The 24,234-nt window shown below is 45.9% G+C and overlaps 1 protein-coding gene across 1 annotated transcript; it reads right to left on the bottom strand.

Moving 5' to 3' along the window:
• Positions 1-978: 978 nt before the first annotated feature.
• On the bottom strand, positions 979-22,992 carry Ift46 (intraflagellar transport 46). Its single transcript, XM_038324147.2, has 12 exons — positions 22,814-22,992; positions 22,086-22,182; positions 19,478-19,557; positions 13,334-13,467; positions 8,083-8,157; positions 7,850-7,943; positions 7,126-7,254; positions 5,012-5,133; positions 4,302-4,368; positions 2,292-2,352; positions 1,940-2,025; positions 979-1,422 (listed from the first exon to the last, which is right to left on the bottom strand). The coding sequence occupies exons 3-12, from the start codon at positions 19,520-19,522 to the stop codon at positions 1,327-1,329; spliced, it is 909 nt and encodes a 302-aa protein (XP_038180075.1). The 5' UTR covers positions 19,523-19,557; positions 22,086-22,182; positions 22,814-22,992; the 3' UTR covers positions 979-1,326.
• Between the last annotated feature and the right edge of the window lie 1,242 nt (positions 22,993-24,234).

Here is a 24,234-nt window from a genome sequence, read left to right as displayed (position 1 = left end):
CAGCTTGTCTCCCAACACTGCCACAGCCAGGCAACCTGTGGCCGCATGCTCTTGCCTGTGCTTCTTAGCAAGTTAGGCGTCCCCACAACCTGCTCCTGAGATTTCAGAAGCTTGCAGAACTCAGAAACAGCTTTCCCAGTTTCTTATAAAGGACATTCAAAGGACACAGGCGAAGAGGTGAACAGGAGGCATGGTGGCCCAGGCCTGTAGCCCTCACACCCAGGAGGCAAAAGGAAGAAGATAATGAGTTCGTGCTAGCCTGAGCTACATGGTACACTACAGACCACTCTCAAATACATTAGTAAGATTATTTTAAAATTTAAGAAGACATGTAAGATGCATGCCACCTCCTCAGAACCTCTGTGTCCCTGACTGTCTGAAGTTCCCCATGCCCTGACCTTTGAAGTTTTCATGGAGACTTCACATAAAGGCACAGCTGAAACGGGCACCGCTATGCTGAATGATCAAAATTGGTCTCGTCTAATGCTGTGGATTTGGGGGCAGGGGTGGGGGTACCCAGCAGGGTCTGGGAATTCCTCAGTATTGCTTCCTTGCTAAGAAGGCAAGACCCCATCTAAATAAGGATCTTGATCTATTATCATCAGCCAAGTAGGTCAAAGGATTTGAGAGTAAGCTGGGCTTGGCTGAATATGTCTGCAAGCCTCGCACCTGGGAGGTGGAGGTAGCAGCAGGAAAATCAGGTCTTCAAGACCAGCCTGCCTAGCCAGTTCAAAACCAGGCTGGGGTACATGAGACCCTGACTCATACCCCCAACATAAGGAAAGCAGAAGAATGTAAGACTGTAAGAGCAAATATCCAGACTTGTCTTGAGGAAGAGATTCCATTTTTGTGGCCTGCTTGGGGAGAAAAGTGAGCAGGTGAAAGGGGGCAGAGGTCAGAAACAGAAAGGCCGGCCCTATCCTGGTCACGCTGGAAATCACCAGGGTAAGGGGGGAGTAAGGAGTCAGGAGCCATGGGTGAAAACCAAATATGTATTCTATCACAACATAACAGAATATTTTGGGTGTAAAATCACTTCCAGCTAACTAAAGGGTGTTTTTGGAAGCTCCACTCCTAACCTGTGTCCTGTGGCTCTCAGAAATCCAGTTCTTCCAACTCAAACACCCACAGCAGAGTGGATCCATCCTTCCTTGGGGAAGGCAATCAGGCAGGTGGAAGAAACCCAGTGGCAAATGTGCACCTGCTCTTGCAGACAGGTGGCAGGTCTTGTGCTGGCCAGGACCAGCGGTGGAGCAGGCAGCTGTTAAGCTGCAAACAAAGACCATGTCTTCATCTGACTTTGAAGCACAGACAGCCCCAGGAGGCTCAGATGAAGGTCAGTGTCTCTGCATCCCCAGCCTGGGAGGCAGAGTTGGATGGAGGGGTGAATGCTTTCTTGCCTTCAGCGAGAGCTTTAAAATGCTGCAAGAAAGGGGAGAGGACACAGTTTGGAATATGCTAGTTGCTATATTTTCACAAGGATGACCACTGTAAAACCCCTTTAGGCTGAATTGAGCAAGGTGGCACAGGTTTGTAATCCTAGTAGTTGGGAGGCTAAGGCAGGAAGATCACAGTGAGTTCAAAGCTATACTAAGATTTCCAGGTCAGCCTTGGCTATTGTGAGACATGTCCCAAAACATGTCCTTAGTCTACTTCCAAACTGATACACTGGGTTTATTTTTGAAAGAGACAGCAATGTACCCACGGCCTTCAAAACAACCCTTGTTCTCTTTCCTTCCTGTTTGCATTCATGAGGTTGCTTGCTTCTGTCCGTGGCTCCTCACGAAGCTCCATCTAAAGCCCATCCTCTCTTACTTCCTTACCCAGTCTTCTCAGTTGCTCACTTAGTCATGGGAAAGGCACTGTGACCCCAAATGAGAATACAATCACAGCAGGGCCCTGGACAGGACAGCTTTGGTGACCCTGCTGCCTGTCTCACCTGGGAGTTCTTGAATTCTGAGTAGAGGGAAAAGAGCAGGTGCAGGGACTGAATCCGGCTCTTGTAGAAAGGAATGTCCAGGATAGCTGTAACAGAGAAGAGCTCACAGGGACAGGAGAAACACACTCTGGAACTGGGAGCCCTGCTGTTTAGGATGTCACTCCCCTCCCAAATGGGACATGTTACTTTGAGGTTCAATATTCAGCCCCAACACCACCCTAGAGGGCGGCCAACAGTACAGCTGGCTGCCAGTGACGACTGTAAACCAGGGCACTACTGTGCAGAGATCAGCAAGCCCTTCCAAAGGCCTACACCACAGAGACGGGGCTAGGAAGGATGGGGAGGAGCTTACCACAGATCATGTCAATGTACTCGGCCAGGCTGCAATCGAGCTCAACTGTGGGAAGACTCACCTGGAAGCAACATAGGATGAACCACAGTCAAAAGGCTCAATAGGGCCTGTAAGCCCAACACCTGGAAGACAACTCACAGAAAATTCTCTACGAGTTTCAGGATAGCCTGGTCTACATGGTAAGTTTTAGGCTATCTGTAGCTACATTGTGAGACTGTCAAAAGCAAGCAAACAAAAAAAGCAAACCAAAAAAGGGGCTGGAAGCCGGGCAGTGGTGACATACATCTTTAGTCCCAGCACTTGGGAGGCAGGTGGATCTCTGTGTGTCTGAGACCAGGCTGGTCTACAAAGTGAGTTCCGGGATAGCCTGGGCTACACAGAGAAACCCTGACCCGGAAAACCAAAAAATAAAAAAGGGACTAGCAAGATGGCTCAGCCATTAAGAACATATATTGCTTTTACAGAGGACCCAATCAGTGGGTAAAAAACATTGGCCTTGCAAATCCCATACCCTGAGTTCAATCCTCAGAGGTAAAAGGAGACCACCCCATAAAGGTTCCTTTGACCTCCACATGTACACCAGCATGTTTGCACTCCCCTCACAATTATAATTAATACTGTGAAAACAGCTACACTAGTGGGCATATTCTACAGATCCAATGCAATCCCCATCAAAATCCCAGTGACATTCTTCACAGAACCAGAGAAGACATTTCTAAATTTCATATGGAAACACGAAGACCACAGATAGTCAAAGTAGTCAAAGTAACCTAAATAAAAAGAACGCAACCAGAGGCATCACATCAACCTATCTCAAATTATACTGCAGAGCCATAGTGACATAGAAGCACGGTACCGCCATAAAACAAGACAGTGTGACCAATGGAGCATGAAAGAGGACCTACAAACACAGAGCTATGTACTTCTAATTTCTGACAAAGCTGTAAGAAATGCACACTACAAGAGACCAGAGTAGATCCATATTTCTCACCCTGCACAAAAATCAACCCAAATTCATTTCATTGGAAGTAAAATATATTTGATTCTAACTCACATCAGATAACAAACACAAGCCTGATGCACTGATGGAATGCACACCGTGGGGAGAAATAGACCTGACGCACTGATGGGAATGCACACCATGGGGAGAGATGAGCCTGACGCACATGCACACCGTGGGGAGAATGAAGAAAAATTTGGTTCTGCTTGGGTAATCCCAGCACTCAGGAGGCTAAAGCAGGAGTACCATGGGTTGGAGGTCAACCTTGGCTACATAGTTCCAATTTAGGATTCACAGTGAGACCCTGTCTCTGAAACAAACAAAAACAAACCAAACAAAATAAAAGTTTTCTAAATTTTTTTTTCTCTTGCTACAAAAATTAGAGAGTATGGGCACAGATTTAGCTCACTTCGTAAAGCACCTGCCTAATACACAGGAAGCCCTTGGTTCAATCCCCAGGAACAGATGATTAGTAGACAGACAGGCAGACAGACAGACAATAGATGGAAGGATGGACAGATAAGATTTAAACATCTTGGCATTTTAAATGAGATATCGGAGTCTTACACTAACATAAACAATACCTCTAGAGAAAGGGTGCCTGAAGTAATAATGCAGGTGGCACGTGTCTCTCAGAGCTGCCTGCTAGACAGAATGTCCCAGTAGCATTATTGCAATACATGGAACCTGGAAACTATTCAAATGCCCATCACCACAAATTAAAGAACAGTATACAACTCATTTGTAAAAATGGATAAATAAGACATAGAACAACGTGCATGAATCTCCCATCATGCAGGGAAGAAGAGGGCATAACAGTATGTTTAGAAGGCTGATGACATGTGCTCAGTGGTAGAGCACTTGCCTACCATGCATGAGGTCCTAGGTTCATATATATATATTTCTATCATGGGTTCCAGTTCCATTTAGAAGCCAGAGTGATAACACAGAAGAGAGAAAACACTGGGCCCTGAGTAGATGCCACACTTACTCCTATCCTTCCCACTCACCTTTCCCAAGAGTTCTTCAAACTCTGGGGACCACTCCTGCATCAGCGTGTCAATGTCAGGCATGGGCCTAAAAGTGGAGAAGTAAATATGAAGACGAATCATTGACCATGACATCAGCTACCTCTAAACCAGTCCTCAACTGGGCACACCGGGGTTTCAGGAGAACCTAGACTGGAAAACCAAATTTACCAGCCAGTTGGTAACGACACTGAGCACGCTCATCTTTGCATCTGCAATCTGTGCCAGCGGCTGCCATCTTTCCTATTTCTAGTCAAATAAAGCACAGTGGAAGTGTACATTCTTTAAGAACCTCGGGTTGATCCAATTTACCCCCAGGTTTTGGCCTTTCTTAGGAGCAAAGGGTCACAGATAGGGGCTGGAGAGATGGCTCAGAGGTTAAGAGCACTGGCTGCTCTTCCAGAGGTCCTGAGTTCAATTCCCAGCAACCACATGATGGCTCACAACCATCTGTACTGAGATCTGGCGCCCTCCTCTGGCGTGGGGGCATACATTGAGGCAGAATGTTGTATACATAATAAATAAATAAATAAATCTTTAAAAAAAAAAGGGTCACAGATAGTGACAGTTACACTGAACTACAGTGGTGAAGTCCTATCTCTGCCATGTGCTGTCTTGCAGGAGGCAGAAGCAGGAAGAAGACTGAGTTGAGGGCCAGCTGAGACCACACAGGGACCTGTAGCTATCATCACCTGGTGTAGTGCACAGTCGCAGGGGGCTTAGAACGGTGTAACTCAGAGATGCTCTCAATCCAGGTGTCAATGGCCTTGGGATTCTTCTCTGCATCTTCCAGGCTCTTTACTTTCATATGTTGCTAGAAAAAATAAGGAGAAAATGATACAGATGCATCATAATGAAACCCATTATTTTGTATGGTAGCTGTATTGGCTATTTGAATTTGTGTGTGTGTGTGTGTGTGTGTGTGTGTGGTGTTGTTTTATGTCAACTAGACACAAGCTGAAAGCTGAAGTCATCTGAGAAGAGGGATCCGCAGTTGAGGAATTGCCTCCACTAATCTGGCCTGTGGGGAAGTTTGTGGGGATTTTCTTGGTTGATGGTTGATGTGGGAGGACCCAGTCCCTACGCAGGTGAGCTTGGGTGTATATATATATATAAAACAGGCTGAGCAAGATGGGAAGAACAAGCTGCAAGCAGCACTCTTCCATGGTTCTGCTTCAGTTCCTGCCTCCAGGTTCCGGCCTTGACTTCCCTCAATGAATGGGCTGTGACATGGGATGTGTAAGTCAAATTAACCCTTTCTTTATTATTAGTCCCTTCCCAATTAACCTTTCCCCAAGTTGTTTTTGGTCATGGAATTTCTCACAGCAGCAGAAAGTATATTAAGACAGTAATTTAGGGGCTGGAGAGATGGCTCAGAGGTTAAGAGTAGTATCTGCTCTTCCAGAGGTCCAGAGTTCAAGACCCAGCAACCACATGGTGGCTCACAACCATCTGTAATGAGATCTGGTGCCCTCTTCTGACCTGCAGGTGTACATGCAGACAGAACGCTGTATACATAATAAAATATTTTTTAAAAAAAGACAGTAATTTAAAACAGCTCATTGGAAAAGTGCTGTTTGCTGGGTCTGATTGCACATACATTTAATCCCAGCACTTGGGAGGTAGAGATAGGTAGACCTGAGGCCATCTTGGTCTAATAGTGAGTTCCAGGCCAGCCAGGGCTACACAGACAGACCCTGTCTCAAAAAGCCAAAAGAGAAGAAAAAGTACTGTTAGCTGAGCATAGTGATGTACACCTGCCAACTACAATCCCAGGACTTGGGAAGTAGAGGCAGGAAGATCAGGAGTTCGAGGCTAGCCTGGGCTACCTGAGATCTTGTCTCAAATAGAAAAACAAACAAACAAACAAAAGAACGGTGGAACCACGGGAAGGATGCACAGTAAAAGGGAGAGCTGACCACAGTAAAGTGCCATTTCACATCTGCTAGGATGGCTGGAATTAAAAGGGCCATCACAAGTGTAAGTTAAGATTTGGAGAAATTTCAATTCTCATTCATTGCTGGTAAGACTGCTATCGGTTCAGAAAACATTTGGCAGTTCTTCAAAACGTTGACCGGTGTAAGTAAATGGCAATGCAATCCTCCTCCTCCACATACATCCAAGAAATTACACATATGCCATACAAAGACTTACACTTGAATATTCTAGCTGCATTATTAACATAAGTGGAAACAACAGATGAGTCTAATAAAATGTGGTGTAAACATAAAAAGAATATTACTCGGTCAAAAGAGGAATGAAGTGATCACTAGCGTTTAGGGAGAGAGAACAGCTGTATGGCTTCTTTCTGAGGGATGAAACTTTGTGACTTAGAGAGGAGGGGCCAGTGCTAGGATGCCTGGCTAGCATAGAGAAGCACTGTGTATTGTACAGTAATGATAAGCAGACAACTCCGGGAATGCACTGAAAGCCGGCAAACTCTCGAATTTAAAAGGGTGACTCTTGGAGTTGGGGAGATGGTTCAGGGGTTAGGAGTTGCTCTTACAGAGGACCCAGGTTCAAGTCCCAGCACCCACATGGCAGTTCACAACCATTTGTAGCTCCAACTCCAGGGGATCCAATGCTCTCTTCTGGCCCTCATGGGTACTGTATCCATGAGATGCACAGATATACATGCAAGCAAAACCATATGCATAACTTTCAAATTAAAAAAAGTGTGCGTGTGTGACTCTTATGTAAACTATCTCAATAAAGCCATCACTAAAAACCCAGGCTGGCCTGAAGCCACACCCCCTTTTAATAGGCAGTGGTCAGTGCTGGGTCCTGCCCTAGACCAGCAGCTCACCGTGATATTGTGCTGCTTGGAATTCTCTGTTAACCACAGTGAGAGCACAGTAGGGTCCGACTGCTTTGTAGATGGTTCGTCTAACACCAAGAGGCCAAGGTGGTCAGGCTTTCCATCAGGACGCGGCACCTGGTTCAGAGAGAAGTTAGGAGCCCTGAGAGGAAATGGGAGACCTACAGCAGAGCCATGGCTCCTGTTTCCCGTAAGTTGCTGGAAATGACTACTTCCATAGCGATTTCCAGTCGGGTGTCAAGAGTAAGAAGCATGCCCTTCTATTATACTAGACTGAGTCCTATCTAGAATGAGCCCACATGATGTATGGAGCATAAATATGGGGCTAAATTCATGGTCATTTACGGTCAGACACATAACACTGCATCACATAACCCAGTGAGTGGGTTATAAGGAGACACCGTAGTTAAGACTGCTAATGCAATGCCAAGTGGTGGCGCACGCCTTTAATCCCAGCTCTTGGGAAGCAGAGACAGGTGGATTACTGAGAGTTTGAAACCAGCCTGGTCTACGAAGCTAGTTCTAGGACAGACAAGGCTATGCAAAGAAACCCTGTCTTGAAAAAAAAAACTAAAACAACAACAACAAAAAGAACTCCAATGCAATGAAGACTATTATGGCAGTCACCTCTCACCAGAGAAATGAGAGGAACTAGAAGTAGGGAGCTGGAACAAACCCCAGGGGAATCATTTTTAGGATGTACCATCTCTACCTTTAAAAATGCATCAATATCCCCAACAGCTGGGATAAAATCAGGAATGAAAGGTTTCAGTTTGTGGTCCAGATCGATCAGCTGAGGTGTGTACCTACAAAAGACAGTTGACGGAAGATGGAAACAGTTAGAAAATGTCACTTGACTGGGCTAAAGAGCATCAGAGGAGCTTACTGTTGCTCCGAACTAGAGTGCAAGGGCTCGGGCAGGCAGGCCCTTCTGTAAGGTCTTACCGGCTGATGTACTCAAAGAGCTCCTTGATCTCAGCTGACACTGGCAGATGCTCATAGTCTGCAGGATCATAGGCCCTGGGGAAGGAGACACAGGCAGGTCAAAGGGGCCCTCAAGGAGCACAGGTGGCAGGGCCCTGGCCAGCCCATGTGATTTGCACCATAGAGATGTGACCCAGAACCTTCCTTCTACCCCTGCCTATCTTCCTGGTAGCTTACAAAGAAACTTTGACATTGATTATAATACCTTTAACTAAAGGAAAAAATTGCAGAAAATCCACGTGATTTTTCTTTTTAATTTTATTTATTTATGTACTTTAATGGGTAGAAGTTGTCTGCCTGCATGTATGTCTGTATGGCAGAAGAGGGCACCAGATAGTTGTCCACCATGTGGTTGCTGGGGATTGAACTCAGGTCCTCTGGAAGAGCAGCCAGCACTCTTAACTGCTGAGCCAGCTCTCCAGCTCCCCGTTGTTATTATTATTTTTAATGTGTGTGGGTGTTTGCCAAGCATGTCTGGGCATCACATTTATACCTTGTACACAAGGAGGTCAGAAGATTGTGTCAGATCCCCTTGGACTGGAGCTAAAGACATCTGTGAGGTACCATGTGAATTCTGGGAATCTAATCCAGGTCCTCTGTAAGAACAGCCAGTACTCTTAACCACTGAGCCCTCTCTAGCCCCCATAACATGACTTTTAAAAATCTATGAATGTGACAGGCGGTGGTGGCGTACACCTTTAATCCCAGCACTCAGGAGACAGAGGCAGGTGGATCTCTGTAAGTTTGAGGCCAGCCTGGTCTACAGAGCAAGTTCCAGGACTACACAGAGAAACCGTCTTAAAAAAAAAAATCTTTGAAATTGTGTATGTGCATGCATGTGTGGTGAATGAATGTGATATATGCACACACGTGTGTGCAGATGCACATGCCAGTGCATGCACAGGGAGGTGAGAGGGCACATGGCATGTGGGTGAACAGATGTGTGTATGAAGATCAGAGACAACTTGAGGGAACTGGTTCTCATCTTAAACCACATGGGTCCCAAGGAATAAAGGGGCCTTTACCCTCTGAGCCATCTGACCTAACCCTTGGGGTTTTGAGATAGGGCCTTGTGTGTGTATGTAACTCATGCTGGTCACAGGCCTGCAATTCTCCTGTTTCACCTCCGGAATGTTGGAATTACAAGTCTGTGCCACCATTGCTAAATATATTTTATACATCTTTTAAAAAGATTTTATATATATATATAATATATATATATATATTACATATATATTTATATATGTGCTAGTACAGGTGCACACACATTGTAATGATCTGCCTCTTTAAGAGACAAGCCACACCCATCCCCTCCCTGCTTGCAGCCTTAGTCTCTCTTCCTTTTCCATCTTCCTCAGAGGCAGCTTCTGCCTCCCCCCACTTCTCTCCTTCTCCCCCTTCTCTCTTTCCCCCCTCCCCTTTTCCCTTCCCCTCTGTAACCCACCTAATAAATGTCCAACTTCACTCTGCATGGTGTGCCTATCTGTCTGTCTCTTGCCCAACTGCCGCCGCCACATGGCTAGCCACAGGGGACGCTGTCGGGGACCAGCTACCTTTGGAGACCTGCCACGTGGTCTCGTGCCCTGGCCCTGCCTGGGACTGGCTGCTCTCGGGGACCTGCTGCCCCCCGCCTGCCAGGGATCCACAGCAATTTTTAATAATCATTACACATATGCTATATATACTACAAAGTCCAGAAGAGGGCACTGGATCCCCTTGAACTGGAGTACAGGTGGCTTTGAGTCAGTCGATAGAGGTGCTGGGAACCAAACTCAGGTCCTCTGGAAGAGCAGGAAGCATTCTTAACCACAGAGCCTTTGTTCCGGCGCTTTTTTGTACATTTTGTTTTGGCTGAGAGGGTAAAAGCTCCTGTGACCAAGCCTGAAGAACTAAATTCAATCCCTGAAACCCATATGGTGGAAGAGGAACCAACTCCCTTAAGCTGTCCTCCAAACTCCATATACACACCCATTCTCTCTCTCTCTCTCTCTCTCTCTCTCTCTCTCTCTCTCTCTCTCTCTCTCTTTCTTGCGCGTGCGCGCACGCGCACACACACACAAGTAATAATAATATTAATAATAATAATAAACTCTCTTAATCCCAGCACTTGGGAGGCAGAGGCAGGCGGATCTCTGTGAGTTCGAGGCCAGCCTGGTCTACAAGAGCTAGTTCCAGGACAGGCTCTAAAGCTGCAGAGAAACCCTGTCTCGAAAAACCAAAAAAAGAAAAAAAAGAAAAAAAAAAAATAATAAACTCTCAAGAGCCAGAAATGTAGATAATAAGAAACTGTAACAAATGGTGGTCCATGCCTGTAATCCCAGCATTCAAGAGGCTCAGGTATGAGGACTACACATTCCAGGCCAGCCTGAGCTACATAACAAACAAAATAACTTAAAATGCACATAGGAAAAGTTGTTTCTCTAGTGGCTTGTCACAATTCTTCTCCAAGTCTTCCTCGTCTCTCGCACAGCCTCCTTCCAGAGCCAGTGTTTCCCACATATACAGCACAGCACGGCTACACTTTAAAACTCAGCACCTTTTGGCTGGGCAGTGGCAGTGCACACCTTTAATCCCAGCACTAGGGAGGCAGAGGCAGGTGGATCTCAGTGAGTTTGAGGTCAGCTTGGTCTACAAAGCAGACAGGCAGGGCTACAAAGAGAAATCCTGTCCCCAAAACCCAAAACAAACAAATAAACAAAACAAACGACACCTTTCTTAAAGACTTTCTTTTTTTTGAAGGACCATTTTCTTAGAATTGGAGAGAAAAATACCAGGGTGTAAGCTATGGATTCTGGCACCTGCCAGGAGGAGGAAAAAGAAGAGGGAAAAAGAAGGTCATGCTTTTTGAGTTAGGGCCCAAGAAAGCAGACATACTCAAAATGAATGTCAGCAAGAGGCTGCAGCGGGGTGTGGGGGTAGGGGTGTGGGTGTGTGGGGGTAGGGATGTAGAAGTGTGGGGTAGGGATGTGGGGGTAGGGATGGGGGTGTGGGGGTACAAATGTGGGGGTGTGAGGGTAGGGGTATGGAGGTATAGGGGTAGGGATGTGGGAGTGTGGGGGTTGGGATGTGGGGGTGTGGGGGTAGAGATGTGAGAGTGGGGGGATGGGTATATGGGGGTAGGGATGGGGGTGTAGGGGTAGGGATGGGGGTGTGGGGGTAGGGATGGGAGAGTGTGGGGGTAGGGATGGGTATATGGGGGTAGGGATGTGGGAGTTTGGGGTTAGGGATGGGGGAGTATGGGGTTAGGGATGGGGGAGTGTGGGGTAGAGATGTGGGAGTGTTTGGGTAGGGATGTGGGAGTGTGGGGTTAGGGATAGGGGAGCATGTGGTAGGGATGTGGGGTGTAGGAGTAGGGATGGAGGAGTGTGAGGGTAAGAATGGGGGTATCTTTAGACACTTGTTGAGAAAGTGAGAAAGCCCAGCACAAACAAACCTGTAGATCAGAGACACAGGAAGGAGGTAAATGAAAAGCTTCTCTTTCTGGGATACAGTTCAGACAATGGGCAGGTTTAATGCTACATGGCAGAAGCTCTGCAAATGACAGGGTCTCACTATGTAGACCAGGTCAGCCTTAAATTTGCATCAGTCCTCCTGTCCCTGTCTTCCAAATACTGGGATTACAGGCCTAAGCCACTCTGCCTGGTTCAGAAAGTAGCCTTTACTAATGCAGATAGCACTATATACTCAAAAAAAATTTTTTCTGTGTATGAGAGATTTGCCTACAAATACATCACATGCAGGCATCAGAAGAGGGCATCAGATCACTGGAACTGGAGACACAGGTGGCTGTGGGCCACTATGTGGGTGCTGAGAAGTGAATCTGGGTCCTCTGAAGAGCAGCAAGTGCTCTTAATCTCTGAGCCATCTCTGTCTGCTCCCTCCACATCATACACTTTCCTTGATTTTTGACACAGACAAGGTCTCTCCACAAATCCCTGGCTGTCCTGGAACTCACTATGTAGACCAGGCTGGCCTTCAACTCACAGAGACTCATAGCCTGCTTCTGCCTCCTGAGTGCCAGGATTAAAGGCATGCGCCACCACACTCAGCTGCAACATACACTTTCAACAAGTGAAAAAAAAATTGATTGGTTATTTCATCATTTAGTTCACTGGCCGTTTTATATACTTTAGTTTTTAATTAATTTTTTGTTAAACTTAGCTGCTTATTTTAAGGTGAAGCCTTGCTATGCTGCCCAGGTTGGCCTTAAACTCCTGAACTCAAGAGATCTTGCCTCAGCCTTCCAGGTAGCTGAGGCTTCGGATATGTGCCATTACACTTGGCTAGTAACTGTATTTTATATGTTTGTTTTGCAGTTCTGGGGACGGAACCCAGGGCCTCACAAACATAGGCAAACACATGCCCACTGAGCTATATCCCCAGCGTGAATGGATGACGTTCCGAATGCATGTTGATTATAGCTTACAGGAGTGGCTCACAACGCACTGTGACTGGGTTGCATCAGTGTGAAATGGTTGTTGCTGTTTACTTAGCATCACCCAAGGACCTGGCCTCAGTGTGAGACCTGATGCTCTTCCCTCCTGTCCAGGAAGGACCTCAGCCTAAGACGGAAACGCTTATGTACATGTAGTGGACCCCACTAGACGGAAATGCTTATGTGCATGTAGCTGACCCCACTAGACGGAAATGCTTATGTGCGTGCAGTTGACCCCACTGGACAGAAATGCTTATGTGTGTGCAGTTGACCCCACTGGACAGAAATGCTTATGTGCGTGCAGTTGACCCCACTAGACGGAAATGCTTATGTGCGTGTAGTTGACCCCACTGGACAGAAATGCTTATGTGCATGCAGTTGACTCCACTAGAAGGAAATGTTTATGTGCATGCAGCTGACCCCACTAGACGGAAATGTTTATGTGCATGCAGCTGACTGCACTAGACAGAAATGCTTGGGCATATGCACAAGTGTACTTCTTTCCCAAGGGGGAGCTCCTGGGAGCAGAGGCCATGCTTTAGGTTAACCCGGTGTATTTGCTGAGCCCACAATGTTTCAGATAGTTTAAGCGACATCACAGGAGCAGCTGGGGCAGTGGAATCAGAAAGAAATGAAGACTCACAATGCCAGGCTCCTGAGATATGAGAAAGCCCTAACTAAGTAGAAGATATCAAAAGATGCTGCAATCTACTCCCAGATAAGTCCTCCCAACTGCCATCTTGAACAAAATCCCCCTCAGCACAGGGTCCGTCCTACCCTTCCAGAGGTGCTCCATGCTCGTCATCGTCGTCGTCGTCATCAGAATCGGTCTCGGATGAGTCGTCGTCGTCGTCATCATCGTTTTCACTGAAGGCCCGCGGAGGGGTCAGCTGTGAGGGCTTCTTCTTCTCCTGGGCAGGGCAGGCGGAAAACGTATGTAAAGAGAAATTTAACTCCTGTGCCTGACTCGGCACTGTTCTCATAATGCCCGCAGACCTCTGCCACCTGGTCACTAGAAAGAAAGGCAGCACTATCCCCAGGGGCCTGAGAACCTTCTCCTGCTAAGTAGAGCCCCACATTCTTCAACCATAATTCTCTACTAGAAATAGGGTACAAAGCTTGATCTTGGAAGCTATGCATAAAATAACCCAGAAGCCTCACTCCCCAAATTTAGGAAAAGGGGGTGGGGCTGGAGAGATGGCTCAGGAACAAGAACATCCAAATTCCATTCCCAGAACCCATGACAGGGGATCCTTCTGGAATCTGAGGTCCCCTGCACACTCACACATACCCACTCCCCCTGGCGCATCCACACTCACACCCCCCCACACACACACACCCGCACGCTCACATTCATACATAATGCAGGGTAAAAGAAATCATGGAGGGGGAGAGAAAGCTCAGTGACAAAGAGCACATACTGCTCTTGCAGCAAACCAGACTTCAGCTCCCAACACCTACAAAAGCAGCTCACAACCTCCCCTTCTGTCACACCAGTTCAAGGGGATCTGATCTCTTCTGGCCTGCATGGGTACCTGTACTCACGTGCACAGACACACAGCATACTTAAAAAGATAAAATAAATACTTGAAAAGGGTAACAACTTCAGATTATTTAGGGAGTAGGAAAAGATGAAGTGGAGGAGACAAACTTTACGGGCTCATGGTACTCATAAAGATCACAGAGAAACCTAGCATCTAATTTGTAAGAATGCTCAGAGTAAGGGCTGGAAAATATCACATGAATAAAGTAGATGCTCAGCCGGAGCCTGGATTCTTATAAGCAGCTCTGGAGAGAAGGGACTTCCCGTTTTTATTCAGTGAAACCTCCTTCATGGTGTATCTAGTTTGTCCACAGGAACCTTCCCCCATAAGTAAGTGTACTGACTACACATTCTAGTTCAGCATGAGGGGCTCCTGTGTTCTCGGCATTATAGCCTAAGCTTCTGTGGTTTCATTATCATTGCTGGGTTTTTTTTGTTTTGTTTTGGCTTTTGGTTTACGAGACAGGGTTTCACTGTGTAGCCCTGGCTGGTTCTCCTAGACCTTCCTCTGTAAATCAGGTTGGCCTTGAACTCAAGAAATCCACCTGCTGGGATTAAAGACCTGCGCCACCGGGCAACAGCCTATGTTTTTGAGTTTCTGGCTGGCTATGCTCCATGCTACGCTCTCAGGTCCCTAAGAAAGGGTCTGGTGGTGTCTTCATTTACAGAGACAGTTGAGACAGGCTCTTATCTTTGTCTCTGTGGCCTTTAGCCTGTAGCATGCCCTCCCTTAGGACCTGACAGGTAACCAACTAGCCTCCTTTAAAAGTAGCTTCTTAGGGTCTGGGGATATAGCTCAGCGATTAAGAGTGTAGTTAAGGGGTTGGAGAGATGGCTCAGAAGTTAAGAGAACTGCCTGTTCTTCCAGAGGTCCTGAGTTCAATTCCCAGCAACCACACAGTGGCTCACAACGATCTATAATGAGATCTGGTGCCCTCTTCTGGCATGCAGGTATGCATGCAGGTAGAATACTATATACATAATAAACAAATAAGGATCTGGGTTCAATTCCCAGCACCCACATGGCAGCTCACAACCATCTATAATTCCAGTTTCAGGGGATCCAATGTCCTCTTCTAGCCTCCATGGGCACAAGGTACACACATGGCACATAGAAACATATGCGGGGGGCTGGAGAGATGGCTAAGCGGTTAAGAGCACTGCCTGCTCTTCCAAGGGTCCTGAGTTCAATTCCCAGCAACCACATGGTGGCTCACAACCATCTGTAGTGAGGTCTGGTGCCCTCTTCTGGCCTTCAGGCATACATACAGACAGAATATTGTATACATAATCAATAAATCAATAAATAAATATTTAAAAAAAAAAAAAAAAGAAACATATGCGGGCAAGGTGGGCAGTGGCACATGCCTTTAATCCTGTACTCCAGAGGCAGAGGCAGAGGCAGGCGGATCTCTGTGAGTTCGAGGCCAGCCTGGTCTACAGAGTGAGTTCCAGAACAGCGAAGGCTACACAAAGAAACCCTGCCTTGAAAAACCAAAAAAAGAAGAAAAACAATATACGAAGGCAAAACACCTATATGGATAAAATAAAAATGAATAAACAAATAGTAAAAGTAACTTTTAAGGTTATAGATGTGACTCAGTTGGTAGTGTGTTGCTAGCATGTAGAAAGCTCTTAGTTCAATCCCCAGTACCACATAAACTGGACAGGTCTATACTCCCAGCACTTGGGAAGTAGAGGCAGGAAGATCAGAAGTTCAAAGTCATCCTTGACTACATAACTAGTTTAGGGCCAGCCTGAATTACATAAGACCTTATCTCAACAAAACAAAAATACAAATAAAAGAGCTATTTCTGAGGGCTAGCATATATGAAGTCCTGGGTTCAATTCCCGTAGTCACATAAACTGGATAGACCTGTAATTCCTGGGTTTGGGAGGTAGAAATAGGAAGATTATGAGTTCAAAGCCAGCCTTAGAAACATAAAAACTTTGCCTCAAAAAGCCACCACCTCTCAGGAGGTAGAGGCGGGCAGATCATTGAGTTCACAGCCAGTGTGGTCTACAGAATTAGTTCCAGGATAGCCACGGCGACACAAAGAAATTCTGTCTCAAAAAATCTTCAAAAACAAACAGTTGGGCTGTGGTGGCACAAGCCTTTAATCCCAGCACTCAGGAAGCAGAGGCAGGAGGATCTCTATGAGTTTGAGGCCAAACTTGTCTACAAAGTGAGTTCCAGGACAGCAAGGGCTTCAAAGAGAAACCCTGTTTCAAAAACTAAAAAAACAAAAAACACTCCAAAACTCGAAACTATTTATAGTCTATATCTTTATCTACACTACTAATAGCTACAATATTTCTAGTAAATAACACAAATTTAGAATTTCCTCAGAACACTTTATCAGCATATCAGTACAATTGGTAAGAACTTATCCTTGGTCACATAGGAAGCAGTTTTTAAAATTACATTTTTATTTATTTATGGGGAAGGTGTACACATGCACATACATACATGGGAAGTCAGAGAACAACCTCTGCAAGTCTCCTTCCACCATGTGGTCCCGAAGAGCAAACTCAGGCCATCGCTGCCTACTGAACAGTATCATCAGCTCAGGGGGCAGTTTTGGCAGAAGGCAACTTTTAAGAATATTGACTGTCAGACTGGGATAGTGGTGCACACCTTTAATCCTAGCACTCAGGAGGCAGAGACAGATGGAATAGATCTCTGTAAATTCTAGGCCAGCCTGGTCCACATAGTAATTTCTAGGACAGCCAGGACTATACAGAGAAACTGTGTCTCAATGATAACAAAAAGCAAAAAACAAACAAAACTCACTGTCATCTTAGAAATTACTCAAAAACAAGCCGGGCGGTGGTGGCGCACGCCTTTAATCCCAGCACTCGGGAGGCAGAGGCAGGCGGATCTCTGTGAGTTCGAGGCCAGCCTGGTCTACAAGAGCTAGTTCCAGGACAGGCTCTAAAAAAGCTGCAGAGAAACCCTGTCTCGAAAAACCAAAAAAAAAAAAAAAAAGAAATTACTCAAAAACAGACGGCTTCCTCTAGTTATAGGTGTGTACTAAATTGTAAAGATAAATCAGCCTTGACTACCACTCACTACACAAAGTTTAAAAGAAGATAGTGTGGCTTCACCAACTATGGAAATGAACCTAGGAAAAGGGCCCACTTTCCTAACTGCTTCTCCAGAGTCAAGCTTTGAGGACCCCTGATACATTGTCGGATGGCTTTCTATCCCACAGACAAATGCCTATCTTATACAAATGTGTATAAGATAAAACAATGCACTAGTCAGAATGGGACCTGAAAACCCCATTTCTAATGTTTTGGTGTATCATTCGGTATCACTTCAGCTTCTTGCACTACTATAAATATTCTTCATATAAATTTCCAAGCTGTTTGTTGTTGTTTTAGGTGTTTTGCTTACGTGTATGTCTGTGTACAACGTGTATCTGGTCCCAATGGAACAGATGTGGGATGTTGCAGTCTCCTCGGACTGGAATTACAGACAGCTGTGAACAGCCATGCAGATGCTGAGAATTAAACCTGGGTTCTCTGGAAGAGCAGTCAGTGCTCTTAACTACTGAGCCATCTCTTCAGCCCATTTGTTTGTCTAATGGTGCTGGGGATTAAAGCCAGGGCCTTAGGTATTCTAGGCAAGTGCCAATCTCCAGTCACCAATGCCACTGTTCAAAGGACAAAAAAAGTGAGGCGTTTTGTTGTTGTTTATGAGGCAGGTCCCTCTGTAATCCAGTCTGCGCCGGAATTCATTGTGTAGTCCAGGCTGACCTTAAATTCTTGATCCTTCTGCCTTAGCCTCCCAAGTGTTGGGATTATAGACATGTGCCACAACAGCCAAGGACAAATGAGGCATGAGCAATGGGCCATAGAGAAGCTGAGCATAACAAGGTACTATGCAGAGCACGGTGCCACTCCTGACTGGCTAGACTATGGAGTCCCCGGCCTTTCCTCAGCAACAGGTGGCTCTGCTGGAGGATAAGAGCTGAGGACATCTGCGTCTTACGACATCGACGTTTCACAGAACGCTGGCATCACCACAACTGCTGGGAAGAAAATCATGCCTGGGCCAGTAACTCCAAACTTGCTTAGCACATGAATTCCCTAGACTGCTTGTCAAAAATATAAAGTTCCCACAAGGCAGTGGTGGCGCACACCTTTAAATCCAGCACTCGGGAGGCAGAGGCAGGTGGATCTGAGTTAGAGGCCAGCCTGGTCTACAGAGTGAGTTCCAAACAGCCAGGGCTACACAGAGAAACCCTGTCTCCAAAAAACAAACAAACAAAAAAAATTATACACATACACACACACAAACACACAAGTTCTGAGGTAGTACCGCTGAGATTCTGGAAGGGAATTAAGAATCTGTACTTTTATGTTTCACTATTATATATGTATGGGTGTTTGCCTGTAGGTATGTCAATGTACAACCTTCATGTCTGTTGCCCAGAGTGGTCAGAGAGAGCATATATTCCCTGGAACTGGAATTACAGAAGGTTATGAGCTGCCATCTGGGGGCTGGGACTCTTTCTCTAAGAGCAACCAGTGCTCTTAACCACTGGGACATTTACATTTCTCTAGACAAGAAATGAACACACACACATTCTTGTTTTGTTTTGAGATAATTTCTGTGTAGCCCTGGCTGTCCTGGAGCTCTCTCTAAACCAGGCTGGCCCCAAAGTCACAGAGATCCGCCTGCCTCAGCCTCCCAGTGCTGGGATTAAAGGCGTGCACCACCGCCGCCCGGCTGGAATCTATATTTCTAAAAGCAAGTATCAAAAAAATAAAAAAAATAAAAAAAAAAAAAATAAAAGCAAGTATCCTAGTTGATTTTTTTTTTTTTTTTTTTTTTTGGTTTTTTCGAGACAGGGTTTCTCTGCAGCTTTTTTAGAGCCTGTCCTGGAACTAGCTCTTGTAGACCAGGCTGGCCTCGAACTCACAGAGATCCGCCTGCCTCTGCCTCCCGAGTGCTAGGATTAAAGGCATGCGCCACCACTGCCCGGCTTTCCTAGTTGATATTTATAATCAATAAGCTCTGAAACATGGTCCCATTTTAGATGAACCTCCCCACTAAGAGCTAGCTGTGGGTGCCAACAGATGGCTCAGCCAGCAGTTAAGAGCACTGGCTGCTCTTCCAGAGGACCCGAGTTCAGTTCCCAGCACCCACATGGCAGCTCATGGCTGTCTGTTACTCCAGTTCAGAGTTTCTGACATCATCATACATACATAGATAGCTAGCTGTAGTGATAGTCTGTGTGAGGAAAGGGCTCATGAGTAAATGTAAAGCCATGAGGTCAATGCTCGGGAATATCTCCTGCTGACTCGGTGTCGTCTCACACCAACCGCACCGAGCCCAAACCCTGAAGACGCCGGCGGCTGTACTGCACCTTGTCGTTTTCCTCTTCGTACTCATCGCTGCTGTTGTCAGCCATGGTCTCCTTAGGAAGACCCGCAGAAACCGGGGGACCTTAGGGGAAGAGGTTTTCATTAGTTAGTGCTTAAATGATTGTCTCTTCTTTCTCTTTTTCTTTTTGCTTTATTTTTTGTTTATTTTTTCAAGACAGGGTTTCTCTGTGTAGCCCTAGCTGTCCTAGAACTCACTTTGTAGACCAGGCTGTCCTCAAACTCAGAGATGCACCTGTATCTGCCTCCCGAGTGCTGGGATAAAAGACATGAACCATGGGGGCTAGAGAGATGGCTCAGAGGTTAAGAACACCGCCTGCTCTTCCAGAGGTCCTGAGTTCAATTCCCAGCAACCACATGGTGGCTCACAACCATCTGTAATGAGATCTGGTGCTCTCTTCTGGCCCGCAGGAATACATGCAGGCAGAACACTGTATACATAATAAATAAATCTTAAATAAAGAGAAAAAGGTATAATCAGATGTAAGTGTAACCAGCATGAAAACATGTTAGATTAATTCTAAGTCAAATACATGCAGATTAACATTTTTTGACTTATTAAATTACCCGGCTGAAAACAAGTCCACAGCTGGCAAGAGCTACATTTGTTCAAGTCACGGGGCATGGCAGTTTACAGTACTCGGGAGACTAAGACAGAAGGGTATCTCAAATCCAAGGCCAGCCTGAGCTACATAATGAGTACTGGGTTAGCCTAGGCTCCACTGAATAAAACCCTATTTTGAAATAAACACATAAAATCCAAACATGATGGAGTAAAAAAAACCTAGTGACTAAGTAATACTCAACATGCTCACTTCTGCAGCACATATACTAAAATTTGGCCAGGCCTTCAATCCCAGCACTCAGGAAGCAAAGGCAGACAGATATCTGAGGTCAAGACCAGCCTGGTCTACAAAGCGAGTTCCAGGATGGCCAGGGTTGTTACACAGAGAAACCCTGTCTTGAAAAGCCAAAAAAAAGGGTGTAAGCTCTCAGCTTCTCCTACTGCCAATTATCATGAACTCCAATCCCCTGAAACTGTAAGCCTCAAATAAACTCTTCCATAAGTTGTCTCTGCCATGTTGTCTTATTACAGCAACAGAAAAGTAACTAAGACAGTGGTGACAGTTATCACATAAAGCCATGTAACTTTACAAATAAAGTGGCCAAAATAGTATTCTATACCATGTACATTTTACCACAATAAACACTGAGCTGGGGATCACACTGTTTTGGTTTATTGTGGTAAAATATACATGGATGTGATCCCCAACTCTGGACTCAAACCTGGGCAAGCCTAGTGATTCCTTAATGACAGTCTATCTTGCAGGGGTGCCAGGTCTCTGTTCACACCACAGTCCAAACCTTAGCACCTCAACCCAGCCACTACCACGGTGCCTCCCTCACTGCCTCGTTTCCATCGGTGAACCCTCCAATAAACTCTACACGGAATAGCAACCCAGCCTCTGAATATCTGCATTCTGCCTGTGACGCCTCTTACCTCCTTCCTGATCAGACCATACATAACCCCCCTTCCTCCCCATCCTACCCTACCTCTACCCCCTCCCCCGCTCATCATGCACTGCTCTTTCCTCGTGAGCCTTCCCTGGCCACAAATCGCTCTCACCCATCACCATTCCATAGCAGCAAACAATTTGCCTACATCAGTGCATACTTGGTATCTGTAATAATGACTGCTAACTCACTGGTCATCCGTCTTCTAAAATTACAAGCAGCAGGATGGCAGAGATGAGTCTTTTGTTCGCCATTGTATTACCCAGTGCGAACATGGCACATAGCAAGCATTCAAAAATGTTAGGTGAGCTGGGTGTAGTGGTGGCGCATGCCTTTTTTTTTCTTCTCAGCAATGGGGAGGCAGAGGCAGGCAGATCTGAGTTGGAGGTAAGTGAATAAATGAATGGTGTCAAGACCTCTGATAAAGCTGTTGCAATTACGGTTGGGGTGGCAGGTTAAGGGCAGGCTACGGCACATCTTATTGAGTTAAAGACAAACCACAGCAGTGAACGGGCTGGAGAGAAGACTCAGTGATTAAGAGCCCTGGGTGATCTTCCATAAGGACCAGAGTTCAATTCCCAGCACCCACACGGCAGCTCGGAATCATTTGTAACCCCAGTTCAAGGGGATCCAATGCCCTCTTCTAGCCTCTGAGAGCACCAGGCACGCAGGTGGTACACAGGCAAGCATGCAGGCAAAAAAAAGAACAAAAACAAAAAACCAAAACAAACAAACAAAAAAAAACAAAGAGAAAAAAGCCATTCATACACATAAAATTTTTTAAATAATAATTAAAGCAAAACAAAACACAGTGAACCTGGGGTAGGATCTACACAGAGTGGTAACATGGAGCAAACACTGATAGAGGATAGAACTTGCACTGGAAAATGCTGCAATCCGATGGACTGGTATTTTCCCTCAACTAGTGAGAAAACGAACTCAGCAGCAAGTGCTTGACTCTTGGAGTTAACGCTTGCGATACAACCTAGGAGCATACTGAATACAAACACGAACGCAATCTGTGCTAGTGTTTTGAAAACCACCTCCCTTCTTGTCTCTCTTTTCTTCTTCTCTTACCTTGATGTCCTGGGGTTGGAGTGCTACTACTGGCGACCTCTTCCGAGTCGTTAATCTCTAGACGCTCATCATAAGTCTGGTTCTCAACAATTTTGGTCTAAGCAAAAGGAGATATGTTACATAGATAGCTCCTACCCTGAGATATACATTCAGGGCTCCTCGAAGAGATGCGTTCACCCCCACACCCCCAAACTTTCCCCAAAGGAAAACTTCCTGACTCCAGAGCAAGCAGCTAACCAGCTTCAACCCTTATATAGCTAGCACTGGCTTGAGCAGAAAGAACGGCGGAAGAAAAAAAAGACATCCAATCTTTTCCAGGAGCAAACCAAAAGCTGCATATAAGATGCACTCAAGGGAAGTACAGCATCCATAGGTAAACTGAGATCGTCTCAGGTTTGGTCAGTTTTCCCACAGCTATTAAGGCTTCTGACGGCGGGGGGAGGGGGCGATAATAAAAACAGGACTGGACTATAGAGGTGCTAGAGTCCAGACAGGGTTCAGACTCTGGGTCACCTCTGGGCCGAGAAAGGAAGGATGGTCCTGAGAGAAGGACGACTGCAGTCTCGGGCCCCATCTACTAATCCCCAAAGCATCGCCTCTATCACTTCCATCCGTTTTGAAGACAGGATCTCATTGGTTTGTCCAAGAGACTAGGATCCAGGGTAGTTGGTTGGGCGCGGAGAGCAGAAAAACGGCGGTGGGGGTCTCCTGGCGTGAGCACCAATTACCTGTAGCCCCTCTGGATCCGTTTCCTCTATTTGGAAAGAACCCCAGCCTAGGACTGGGGTCTCACTCTCCGGCCCGGCCACTTCAGGGATCCCTAAGTGCAGCAAGCCCTGTTGTCAGTCTCTAGGTAAAAAGATAAATAAATAAAATAAAACAGAGCGAGACCGAGAAAGAAAAATCGCGAGACCTATTGCACCGCCCATCCACTCCCGCCCCACCCCTTCGCCAGTGACCGGACGCGGCACTGGGATAGAGCGGCCTGCCTCTCTAGGCGATCAAGCAGCCGACTTGTCTATGGTTTCCACAACTGAGTCGATTGTGGCATCTAGTGGCCAAACGTGGTAGGGCAGGCTGCTGGATTTTCTTCCAACTGGAAATTGTCATCTCAAAGACAAGGCTCATTTGGCATGCAGTTTCTCCCAAATAAACCTAATCAGAATATAGTTAGAAAAGTCCAAGCATGTTTAAAAGTCCTTATATCGCAACTCAGTGATACGCTAGCCTTTTCCCTCACGGTGTCCTATGTCACATGGGCATTCTTTAGTCTTCCTTTAGCTGAGATTAGGATTTTACTGATTCCTCTGCTTCTATTTGCTAAACAAAACTACAAGCCAGACAAAGTGCCCATAATCCCAGCACTTGGGAGGGAGAGGCAGGAGGAGTAGAAATTCCAGATCAGCTTCAAACTTGGTGAGTTTGAAGCCAGTCCGGGATACTGCGGTCTTGCCTCAGAACAATAAAATACTGTGATTAAAAAATAAAAATAAAGCCGGGCGGTGGTGGCGCACGCCTTTAATCCCAGCACTCGGGAGGCAGAGGCAGGTGGATCTCTGAGTTCGAGGCCAGCCTGGTCTACAAGAGCTAGTTCCAGGACAGGCTCTAGAAACTACAGGGAAACCCTGTCTCGAAAAAACCAAAAAAATAAAAAAATAAAATAAAAAAAAAATAAAAACACTTCATTTTGCTGAGTGGTGGTGTAATCCCAGCACTGGGAAGGCAGAAGCAGGTGAATTTCTGAGTGCAAGGCTAGCCTGATTTACAAAACAAGTTCAAGAATAACCAGGGCTGCAATCCCAATTCAGGAAATTGAAACAGGAGGACCTCCATGTTAGGGTTAGCCTGGGCCACACAGGGAAACTTTGTCTAAATAAATAAAAAAAAAGAAAACTGGGGGTGGGGGTGAGAAAATGAGACATACTTCTTTAAAATAAGATTGCTACTTAAGAACTGCACAGATTTATGGGGCATTGTGTGTTGTTTCCATACACAAGTACATTGAAGAATATTCAATTCATATCATTACTAGTTCTTCCACCATTGTCTTTCCTGTTTGAGACAAGGGTTCATGATGCAACTCTGGCTGGCTAAGAGCTAACTATATAGAGAAGGCTGACCTCAAACCCATAGTCCCCCTTCCACCTCT

The sequence above is a fragment of the Arvicola amphibius genome, chromosome 3 (genome assembly GCF_903992535.2).
Source record: "Arvicola amphibius chromosome 3, mArvAmp1.2, whole genome shotgun sequence".
Taxonomy (NCBI): domain Eukaryota; kingdom Metazoa; phylum Chordata; class Mammalia; order Rodentia; family Cricetidae; genus Arvicola; species Arvicola amphibius.
This window is presented reverse-complemented; position numbering and strand designations above follow the sequence as displayed.